This window comes from Passer montanus, unplaced genomic scaffold (assembly GCF_014805655.1).
Source record: "Passer montanus isolate IOZ18808 unplaced genomic scaffold, ASM1480565v1 scaffold194, whole genome shotgun sequence".
NCBI lineage: Eukaryota > Metazoa > Chordata > Aves > Passeriformes > Passeridae > Passer > Passer montanus.
In genome coordinates this window covers 358,638-370,745 of record NW_024366525.1, presented here as the reverse complement: position 1 = coordinate 370,745, position 12,108 = coordinate 358,638, and the positions used below count along the sequence as shown (strand labels likewise).

Here is a 12,108-nt window from a genome sequence, read left to right as displayed (position 1 = left end):
ACAAACACTGCTCTCAAATAAGCACTTTTCAACACAGAATTTCATCTTCCACATTTTTTTGTATGAACACACCTCAAAAACAAATTCACCAGGGTTGGGACCTCTCTGACCAAATTCCAGAACACCTGAAATGGGAACTGTATGTCCCTGGGCCAAATCCTCAGGAGGAGTAAAGCAGCTGCCTGCTATTTCCCTGCCACTACTGAAATGCAGAATGAGCTCTGCAGGCATTCCCTGCACAAATCAGTGCCTCTTGGCCTGCCCAGCCCCTGGCATGAGCACATCCAGAGGGATTTTGCTTGGCAGCACTTGAAACCCACCCACTAATTCAGCAAAAGACACTCAGCACGTGTAAACCAATATTTAAATGTCTTGGTTGCTTTCCCACTCAGATCCTCCCTCCCCCAGCATTAATTTCTGCTGTGAGCTGGCACATTTGGGAGTAGAGGGCAAGCAAGAACTAAAATTCCAGTGAGAATTATGTTTCATAATGAAACAAATCACACCAAGCTGAGCTGGCCTTGATTATGTGATTACAACACTGCTGAGGGACATTTGGAGCTGACAAGACTTTTCATATTTCCATTTTCCTCCAGTGCAATCAGGCTGGACCCTCAGCCTGCGTACACTGCCAGACCTCCAAGAAGTGAGTGCAGTGACTCCCAAATTCTCAGCACACAGGCATCCACTCATTTAAAGCTCGCTGGGTTATGACAGCTCAAATGCACACAGGTGTCTAAATATTATTTCTAAGTGAACAATGCCTTGGGTTTAGCTTTCTAAAGCTGCTTTTTCTACAGTAATACTGGCCTAACATGACAAAGGTGCCAAGTGTGGGTACAAAAGTCCTACCTGAGGGCCAAGATGTCCCCAGTATCAACAGGGACTTGCTGGGAATATTAAACCCACCTCAGGGGAGACCCTAAAGAGGAATATTTAAAATTGTTGTGGTGAGGCTGGAACACAGCAGCAGCTTCAGGCTGTGCATAGGAAAACACCCGGATGGTGAAGGTGGAAGTTCACTCTGGGGGGCTCCAGGGCATAGTGTGAAGGTCCTCACAGGACACAGCCTCATCACACAGCTGTTGATGGGTGGGGAAGGCTCTGGTGTCACACTTGGACTGCTGAAATTACTTTGATCACCAAGTATGTTGCCTACCACCATGTATTCTTCACTATGGTGAGCACAGAGGGATGAGGAGAGATGACCAAAGGGAATTCTACAACAAAACTGGCTTAAAGCCCCAAGATACCCTCCCCTGGCTCTGTTCCTACCAGAGCTGGATATGCTTTCCAGCTGCTCTGCCATCCTCAGTGGAGTTTCCTGGCTCTCATGGGAGCAGGACATTAATCCTTTCATCCTCCCTTAGTAAAACAGCACCACCTTCGTTCAGCTCCACATTCTGGAGGAGTCTGTGGCTGCAGGGAGCAGTCCCACCTCAGCTGGCAGTAGGGAATGGCTGGCCCCTCTCAGGTTGCCACCTCTCTCCCCACACAGCCACCAGCTGAATAAATGTTAATGCACACCATAAATAAATTAGGCTGCTTCTCTGCTTACGGGCGTCTGTTCTGAGCCCAGATGAAAGCCTGTGGGGGGGAAACCAGGCTCCAGCAGAACCCATGGGAAGGACTGGCAGGAAGTATTTCTGCACAGCACAGGAAAGCTGCTGCCACCCTTTCTGAGGTGACTCCCGGTGGGCTTCTGCAGGTGTTCCCCTCAGCTGCTTCCAGAGCTGTCAAACAGCGCTGGCTGGCTCTCCTGATGGATTAGGCAGCGTAGCAGGAGAAGTTCATGGCACTTTGATGATTGCAGTGATTTCTCATAGGGCTGTGGGGAGGAGCAGCTCATTTTTGTTTGGTTGCTGTCTGTCCCTGCGGTGCTTAGCCTCCTTCCAGCCCCCCAGGCCAAGCCGGTGAGACCCAGCCAGCTGGTTCCAGCCTACCCACCCATCCTCGATGCACTCATTCTGGGAAAGAAGCAGGCTTGGTTAGGGACAGGGCTGGAAAAGGGCTTTTGGAGCAGTGAGTTAGGCTGGAGAAGCGCAGTGCTGACGCCGATCACTTGACACTGCACACCCGTAACCCAAGCCAGGCTGCGGCGCTGTAACAGGACACGAGGCACTCTCACAAAGAGAGGAGCCACTTCCTGCCCAGTGTGGCCCTGCACAGGGATCATCTCCCTGGGGAGCCACGGGCAGAGAGGCTGCACTGGTGCCACCATCACCCCTGAGCCACAGACAGCTGCTTGGTGCTGGCCAGGCAGAACACACCAATGGAGAAGAAGTAACTTACCTTGAAGGGTCATGAACCAACTCCTGGGAGTCTCACAGATCTCCTTGTATCCCAACAGGGCCTCCAGCCCCAGTCACATGGAGAGGTCTCTGAGATGAGACCCTGCAGCCCTGAGCACAGTGCCCAGACTGTAATTCCCTGCTGCTGGCTCTCCCACACCCTGGCCAACCCATGAGCTTGTTCACAATTCCAGCTGGAGGCCACATAGCTGTCACTTTGCTATTGACAGGAGCACAGAGGGACTGTTCCTTCCCCACAACCTTTACCAGAGGATTTTTGCAGGATTGAACACACACTGGTATTGTCTGCAAGAGACAGCTCTGGCAGGAGCAGTGGCCTGCCAAGCCTGCTCAGCCACACTGATGAGTCAAGATGACCACGTCCATACCTAAATCCACAGGGATTTGGGCAACATCAGAACAGTGCCACTCACTGTCATGTCTTTAAAGATTTCATCATACTGGAGAAAAAGCCTGAGGTTCAGCAGAGATCCAGCCTTCTTGCCCAGGTCACTAATTCCTCCTGTCCCCTCCTGCCAGCCCTGAATAACTCCCTTGTCCTTCTCCCTACTGCCTCTGTGCTATTCCAGCTCCCTTCTTCACATCCTCTTTCCCACCCGAGATTCCAGCTTCAGATTACCCTGCTCCCCTTTGACACTGTGTGTGTGGGTGACCCTTCTATTCAACACCTTGGACACTTAATACACCAACTGGAAACGGGGCTGGAAGAAAAACTGGAAGCCAACAATCCTGTTGGTTCCTGCAGATCAAGCCCCAGTGGTGGGTGAGACAGGGAACACATTGGCTCAGTTCAGCCATGACTGGAGCTACTGGGAAGAGCAGACTGCTCCAAGTGCTGCTGGCCAGGAGTTTGGGATGGCAGTTAGTGACAGGGATGCTGTGAAGAGGGATCTCCCACCTCTGATGCTGTTCAGCATCTCCAGACCCTTTTTCTTTGCCACCTTGAAACTGCTGAGCACAAGTTCTCTCCTTGCCTGGAGTAACTGCTTAGAGCTCACACAGAGGAACCTTTTCCTAAATGGAAATGGAATTTTGGATATGCCCAAGTAGCTTGGGAACTAAAGTTGTGGTAGTTCATAAAAATACAACCAAAAAAAAAGAAGAAACTTTTCATTATGAATTTTTTTCAAAATTCAAAGAAAGTTAATTAATTAAATCAGGGTTCCCCCAAGCTTACTACGTTCTGACATTCAAAAAATTACCAGCTACAGAAAGCTGAGAAAACACCACTTTGGGCTTTTTGGTGAAAAATAATTTGGCAGATTTCTTCCAGGTCTGTTTGTAAAGGCAGTAGGGAATATCTCTACTGGTGAACTGTATCTCTCAATGCCCTGATTATCCTGCTCCAAGCAGCCCGGCGGACACGGTGCCGCCGGACACACTGAACACAAACACACACTGTTCCTCCATGGACTCAGTCCTTGCACAACCCAGGAGCTCTGCCAGGTTTTTATTTGCTTTCCTAGAGTGGGTTGTGTCTTCAGCTAATAAAGCAGGAATGTGAGCACTTGGGGCTGAGCTGTGGCAAATATGAAGCGTGCCGAGCAGGAATTCAGCCGTGTGGAACCCGGAGCAGCTGCTCCCTGCTGCCACAGCCCATTCACACCTCAATGAGAGCTGTTCATTCACTCCAAGAGCTTCCAGATCCATCTGCACACACCAGCCATGAGTGAGAGCTGACCAGGCAGACATTCCCAGTGCCACAGGCGCCAGTACAGACCAGCTCCAGCAGTTCAGCAAGTACCACAGATCTAACAGCAAACCCAGGGACATCAATGCTCCCTAGACTGCAAAGATATCCCAAAATGGAGCTCTCTCTGTGTTGGCCATAAAGAACAGGGAAGGAGCAAGGCAGGACCTGCAGATTCTCCCCCGTCAGGTATCTCAGGCACTGCAGGTCAGTACAACCAGATCCTTGACTAACCCTGGGTAACCTGCAGCAGGATGCTGTGTTCAGCTGCCACATCTGGCCCCAGGCTGGGATCCTGGAATGGAGGTTATTCCATACTGCTGCGCTGTAAGCCAGCCTGGCAGGTTTCTGTGGCTGCCATGAGCACACAGAGCATTTGCTGCCCCATTTTCCTCAGCAGGCTGGTCTTGACCTGCCGTTTGGCACAGAGCAGCTCACGCTATGCTGGCAGGTTCTTATAAACAGTGTGTGCACTGCTAGATAATGTATAGATAACGTAAAGATTATATAAGGAACTGGCAAGCTCCAGAAGTAACTGCCAGGACTTCCCTTCGGCTGCTGTAATGGATGTGGAGGCCGGAGAGGTCGGCAGTGTGATTCAGGGAATGGAGGAGAGGTCCTTGGTATGGCACTGGCAAGGAAAACAAATCCAATGCCTCTCATTCCTCAGAAACTGCTCCATACTTGTCCGTACATCCCCCTGTCTTCTACTGTGCCTTCTGCCCAGCAACAGCTGTAAACAAATGTGGGGAGGGACAGGGAGGATCAGGTAGGATCCTGTGTGGTAAAACTAATTAATCAGAGGAGGATGTGCCTGGAGGGGAGGCAGAGGCCACTGGCAGGTTGTACTGGGGGTGCTGTGCCTCTCTGGATTGACAGAGGCTGTGCATGAAGAAGGACAAGCCTGTTCCTGCCCCCCTTGGGCTCAGCATTCCCAGAGACCTTAACCAATTATCCCACCTGTAAGCTGGTCCCACGGGCAGTTTATCCTGCTAGTTGATCTCCTGTGCTCACTGAACATCCCAGCTCCCTGCTAAATAAGGTTTTGCATGGAAATGGGGAGTGAACTTGGCACTAAAGATGTGCTTTGGCTTCCCGGACCAAGCTGATAACCCCAGCCCTCCAGGACGTGCATTGATCCTGCTTTTTCTTCCTGATTTATTACTCTCTTTCACCCTTTCCACTCTTTAACATAAAGCCAAACAGGACTCTTTCCCTGCCAGCCAAGATTTTAGTATCATTACTGGGATTTCAGCCCAGCATTGTTTTGAGCCCTCAGGTACCACCTTGTACCTCTGCAGTGGTCTCAGCACTTCCCATTTCCTCACTGGTGCCAGTGGGAAACACCATGCCCACAGCACTGTTTATCTGTAAGATAGCAGTGGTAGATAACATTCGTTGCCATTTTGCCCACTCCTACCTGGTTAGTAGAGAACTGAAGTGAATTCTGTTAAAGAACCATTTATAGGGTTTTTTTTCCCCCTCAAAGGATTGTCTTAGAGATCACTGGGCCAGACCCTGAGAGGCAAGAGATTAGACAATTTACCAGAGGTTGTGCATGTCCCATCTGTTATCCATGCTCCAGGCATTCAAAGCTTTCTGGATTCCCAATCCCATACATACAGCAAGTGTCTGGGATCAGCACAATGTTCCTCAGGCCACAGGGGATCCCACCAGCACCTGCCAGGATACCCATGCTATGAGCTGGGTTTTTTCCTTGCTAGACACAAAAAGGACAGGACAAAGCTCTGTTGTTGTCCCATCTCTTTGGCTCTCTTGGCAGACAAAAGGGAAAAAGGACAGCGATCACTGTGGGCTCATGCCAGCTTTATCACCTCTGGATGTTTGCTGTACCCTTGCCACAGCCCTGGAGCTCTCCCTGCCCTTTGCCTGTGTTATATCCAGAGTCCTTCACTGCCACAGACTCTGAAGGTCATAGAAGGAGATATATAGAGGTGCAGATGGGTGTTTGAGCTAATCTGGGGAAATCATCACTATATTTCTGCAATGCTCATCTATCACATAGAGATTATGCAAATTCTCCACATGCTGGGGCCAGGTTAGGGGTCAGATAACACCTGAAGGTGCCGAGGTCCTGTTGCAGGACACTGTAGAAATGCCAAGTGTCCCGGTGTGAGGTGTCAGATGAAGGGGGAGGAAATGAGCTCCTGCTGCTGCTGCTGCTAACAGGCCAGCATGCACTCATACAAAATTCAGCAGGTCAGGGACAAAGCTGTGCAGAAGGGCAGGGTGGAGCCACACAGGACAGCTGACCTGCCTTCTGAGGTATGGCTGGCAAGGGAGTTCACCTGGGCAAGGGAAAGGATCCCCCTCGATCAAGGAGACACAGATTTTGCTATAAGCATCATTCACAGAATGCCAGAATGGTTTGGGTTGGAAGGGACCTTAAAGCCCATCTCATTCCCTCCCCTGCCATGGACAGGGACACCTTCCACTGTCCCAGGTCGCTCCAAGTCTGGCCATGCACACTTCCAGGGATCGGGCAGCTACAGCTTCCCTGGGCAACTTGTGCCAGGGCCTAAGCACCCTCACAGGGAAGAACTTCTTCCTAAAAGCATTTTGGGATCAGCCCAGCCCAACCAGAGCTAAATTTAATCAAAGACAAATAATGATGCATGTTGGAAAGCCCTGCAGTGTTTCACCACATTGTTTTGAGTAAATAAACTAAAATCCACCCGTTTTCTTTAAAGCACCCACACTCCTTGGATAGCTGTGGCCTAAACCTGACTCTTTCATGATCAGCAACCTGATTCTTTAATTCTTCCTGTGTTTAAATCAAAACTAAGTGCTAGAAAAGAAGGAGATTTTGGTGTTTTAGCACCCTGCTGTCCCCAGAAAGTCTGGCTGGTTTCAGACCTCATGGTCTTATTTGCGGATGCCAGCAGGAAACACAAAAATAAAAGTTTCCATGGGTGTGGGGGCCAGGTAGAAGCCAAGGAGACAGAAGGGATTTCAGGAGAACATGCAGAAACACCCCATTTCTTGCCCTGGGCAGCTTCTGGGACATCATTTGAATGACATCGGGACACAAAATAGAGGCACTTTGTTCTAGTTCTGTGACTGGTGGAGGTAATGCAGAAATTCTCCAGGGAAAAATCAACAGAGGGAGGGGAAACATCTGCATTTCTCCCTGTTCCAGGGTTTGCTGCTGTCTGAACAAGGCTGCAAAGGGCTAAAGGGGCCTTTGCTCTCTTGCACTTACTGAGTGCAGGTGATGGGAAGTTGGGCTATGCAGAGTTCTGAGGTTTTGGCCAGACCCCAAAACTTCCAAGGGCTTCTCTGAAGATTTTCTCAGCAGTGCATACTGAGATCTCCCCTGACTGCGACACGTGCAGCTTCTTTGAGCTTGGAGGAAGGGGAAAAGGCATTGGAAGGGATCCCAGAGAGTCTGAGGGCAACCAGCTGCTGCCCTGACCACTGCTACAGCTCCATGGGCTGTTTTCCTACCAGGAACACAGACCTGTGCTAACCTCCCACTGGAAACCTCATCCCCCTGGTATTCCTTCCCTCCCTCAGGGACTACCAGTTCCCCACACAGCTCCGCACCCTTCCTCTCAGGGCTGGAGACATTTGCCTGTCCGAATGTAAACTCCCTTTGTTTCCAGACCACCCACTTCAGCCTTTTCCACTCCCTTTGGAAAAGGAGGGGATGGGATGCCTTAAAACCCAAATCTGTCTCCATCCCACATGAATGCGGTGTTCTCATTTCCATCAGTGTCATCTATTTACATGAGAAATGCTCAGGGAGGAAATTGAGGTTACTGAGAGGAAAAAAGTGCTTCACATCAGCCCCAAATCCCTGTGGGATGTGCTGCCTGTGCCCTACCCCAGACCTTGCCCCACATTTCAAGTAGGACAGACTGCAATTAAAGCCCCCAGCAACCAGAAAGTGCCACTGAGCCTTTCCTGCCAGCCTGAGGTGGGAAGGGGCTGTGCTGCAATATTAATTCATTTATTCAAGGTCACTCTGGAGTGGCTGAGCAGGGAGCTGGGCTGGCTGTCTGAGGTCTTTCCCCTGAACCATCCTCACTCCACCTCTGAGCTGGTGCTGGTGGTGTATGAGACACAGGCTCAGAGCCCTGCAGCCTCCATTAATGCCTTTTCCAATATTCCCACCAATAAATCAATAAATCACTTTTACTGGGGAACAGCCACCACTCCAGGGCTGTCAGCAGTCACGCACAGAGACAAAACACTGATGTGTTTTCAGCCACAGGCACAGAGCTACAAGTGTGAAGTACTCGTGTGCCCTGCCAAGCTGATGGCACAGCCTAAAGAGTAGTAGGATAAGTGTTTAAAAGATTTAGAAATCGGCTTGAATTAGCTCCTACCCACCCTTGCCAGGCTCTAAAGAAGAGCAGCGGCATCTTTTCATGATCCTTATCACTGGGATCTCTCCGGGTGCTCAATATCTCCCCAAGGGCAGGATTGTGCTCAGCCCAGTGCACCAAGAGGAACTCGATTTAAAAGCTCTTGGCTGGCCAAGGAAAAAGGTGAAATCCCCAAGGCAAAGATCAAGGAAAGGCAATGCTTGTTCTGGAGGGACACCTGCTGGCAACGGCGGCGGAGCCCGAGATGGAAGCTCAGGGACTGAGAGAAAGAGTTGTAACTCACAGATCCAAAGAAAAACAACCAATGCTTCTTTTCTTGTTTCTTACAGAACAAAGAAAAAAATACTCCAACTCCAACATCATTATGCACGAGACCTCCCAGTACCACGTCCAGGTGAGCGCACACACGCAATGGAGTGCTAAGGGGCTGAGGCTGAGCTCAGTGACAGGTGCCTCTAGTGCAGTGTGTTCTCTGTGTTCTGGACCTTTAGGAGGCCAAGGGGGAGTTGGGAACCTCCTTACCATTAAAGTCTCAAGTCACTGAGTAAAGGAGAATGGGAGGGGGAAAAAATATTTCAGTAAATGAAGGGAATTCTGTACAAGAAAAGAGGAAATGGAGAAGCTGTTGTCTTCTCCCTCCTCTGTGTCTGAAGGAGAGCAGGAAATGTCCCTCCTGTCACCCTGTGCTTTAAACCCTTCTGATCAGCACAGACAGGTTAAAAGCAGAGTTCCCATGGTGGTTACTGGAACTCAGCTTTCCAAACAACAGAGACCACATGGACTATCAGCTTTCAGCTCTCCTCAGCTACTGTGTCCTCTCAGGTAACACAAACCCCTTCACGCAAGACAGGCAATAAGCCAAATCCCACTGCCACAGACACCCACCCTAAAAGAGAAGCCAGCCAGGCCATCCTGAGCTTCGGGCTTCCTGTAAGGCAAATTGGTGGTGCAGGACTCCATGAAGGAGGTGGGGCTGCTCATCACTGAAAACTGAGCAAGGCAAGACAGGAGAACACTTCCTCAGGTTCACGTTGAGGAGATGGGGTGCTTTGAAAGCCTACATTTAGACTTGTAAATTCACTGAAAACTGAGCAAGGCAAGACAGGAGAACACTTCCTCAGGTTCATATTTAGGAGATGGGGCCCTTTGAAAGCCTTTAGACTTGTAAAGTGCCTGTTTGGAAAGAGGTCCTGGTTTCTGTTGGAGAAACCAACTCAGTGGCTCAGAAGTCACTCATGGATGCAGAGAAGGGACTTTAAACGGTGACATGTAAATGAATTCTTTATTAATTATGCCATAAGCCACCCATTTGTGAGTCTCTCCCTGAACTTTGACCAAGGCAAACAGGATTGCAGTGGCAGGCAGTGAGATAGAATGAGGTTTCCTCATGGGAGGCATTTTATACCCTTTGAAGTAATCAGATCAAAGTTTAATGGTGGGTGGAGTCATTGCCCATTCTAATAAAAGCTGCTATATTTGAATACCTATATGGATGAAAAGGGGTTTTAAGGGATAAAACAAAGACAGCAGTAAGCTTCTCTCTCTCAATCCACCCATATCTACAGAAAACTGAAAGTAGAAAAATATTCTAATGATTAAGTCAGACAAATAGCTTCCCCTCCATGAAAACTGCTGAACAGTAAACAGCAAAGGAATTTATGAAGCTTGTAAAGGTGGTGGATAAAATAATAGAAGAGATAAAAATGCCTGTCATCTTGAGTAAACCCATTCTCCTCATTGCTCTGAAAGAAAAGGGCTTGTCACCTCTGCACTGATAAAACTGACTTGGCAAATACCTTCCCATGCACTATTTTACAATTACAGTAACATACACCCAGCATGTTTTTCATTCGTGATTGCATTGCTAATCTCAGCTTTCAGCTCACACACCAGCCAGGAGTTCTATTTAGATAGTGCCTCACCCCATACCTTTGCTTGATGAACACAGGAATGGGCCTTGGATTGTCCTCTACTCCTTCCTCCAGTCTTTAGGAATCATCTAACAGCAAATGGGTCACCACAAACCCTATACACCCCTAATGCCCAAGAGCATGTTTAAAGATTTTCTGCTAGGTCTACCAGTGCTTTAAATCCAAGCCTTTCCCTGAATCCACCTTGTGTGGAGCCAACTGCAACAACAGCTCCTGCCTGTGCTTCCTCACAACCATCCAAGGCTCTGTGCTCTGAGTGCACACATCCTTCTCGGGTCCATCTGGTCTGTGCCAGACCCCAACATCCACAGCTTCTCCAAGTCCCACAGCAGCACGTGCTGGAGCAGCATCAGCTTCTGCTGCCTCTTAATCTGCTTCCCACTTTGCATTTACCTGGGCTTTTACAAGGAGAAGGGGATTCTTTCCCAACAACTTTGTCATCCTCCTCCATGGCCCACTGATACACCTGTCAACTGTGGACACAACCCCCTGGGTTACTGAATCAGCTCATGAGTGCATCAGCACCAGAAAGAAGCTACGTGATCCCTACAACAGTTATTTCTGATCACTGGGAGAAAGCAGGAAGATACAGGATCAATGGGAGAAAAGCCAGGCAAAACTCATCCTGTTACTACAAATTTCCCACTAGTTTAGGACTTGCTTTAAAATACCCCCCGTTTTTCCAGCTCTTGCTTTGAAACCAGGATGTGTGCATCAAAGAGAAGCAGGCATTTCACTGCTGCCCTCCCCACAAACTCTGAATGCCTGGCAGGATCATTTCTGGGATGGCCACACTGCTGTCCCAGACCCCCCAGGGCAGCTCTACCTGCAGTACCTGGGTGATTCCCCTGCTCCAGGTTAATCTTCTCCTGGCTCTCCAGCTTAGCCACTGCTGCTGAAGTGCCTGTTCTGTACCCTACTGAGCAAGGAAAACAGGATGAGGGTCATGCTGGTGGATGGGCCTTTGATATTCCAGGGACAAGAGAAAAAAGCTGGGATCTGGCCCAATAAGCCTGCGAGGGTTGCAGGTCCTTGAACTGCACAGATGCCTTGGTCAGGCCTGTAACTTATCCCTGCAAAAACCTGCTTTTCTCTGCTGGAGAAAGTTGGTAAAGACAGGGAAAAGCTTCAGCTGCTTTTTGACAGTCAGGCACACTCCCCTTCCCTTCTTACCAAGAACACAACAAAACAAAAGAACAATGGGCAACAAAAGAACAAGGTGAAATAGAACTTTGTTCCTTCCTGAGGGTTTTTTTTTTTTCCTTTCTGAGTTTTTTTCCTTCCCTGCTATCATCTGAACATGTGGCCTGGCTGTGCTGTCACTGCCCCAGGGACAACAGCTGGGCAAACGGCTTGGCTGCTCTGAGTCCCAGGTTTTCCTGCTTTGCAGTCCCCTCTGCTGGCAGACACAAGCAGTTCTTCCATCCGCAGGGAGCAGCACTTACTCACCTGGACTTCTGGAGTGGCCTTCACCCACTGCTGGTGGGCTCACAACATTTGGATGTGACACACCTCTCCTTTCCACAGCTGCCTCCCTGCCCACCATTCCCTTCCCATGGCACCCCAGGGGCCCACCAAAGTTGCAAGTGCTGCCCCATTACATGAACTCAGCACACAGAGGTGCCAAGTGCAAGGCTTGGATCACCACACATTTCAGGGTGCACTTGGAGCAGGGATGGGAAAGCAGCTTGGATGGTTACACTGGAGCTGAGCTGCTCCTGCCCCAAGTGCTCACACAGATGCGAAGGAAGGGAGGACAGCACGGAAGCCAGGCTGATGGGAGAAGATCAGGGGCTGGGTTTCAGGATAGGCGAAGGGAGGTA

The 12,108-nt window shown here is 49.7% G+C and overlaps 1 protein-coding gene across 3 annotated transcripts in view; it reads left to right on the top strand.

The window, feature by feature from the left end:
• Window positions 1–12,108, top strand: part of LOC120500972 (epidermal growth factor receptor kinase substrate 8-like protein 2) — a 46,620-nt gene that overhangs the window by 21,259 nt on the left and 13,253 nt on the right. For all 3 annotated transcript variants that reach the window (XM_039706565.1, XM_039706564.1, XM_039706563.1), the window contains one exon: window positions 8,684–8,748. In XM_039706565.1, the coding sequence (XP_039562499.1) occupies window positions 8,684–8,748 (65 nt within the window). The remainder of the gene's footprint in view (window positions 1–8,683; window positions 8,749–12,108) is intronic.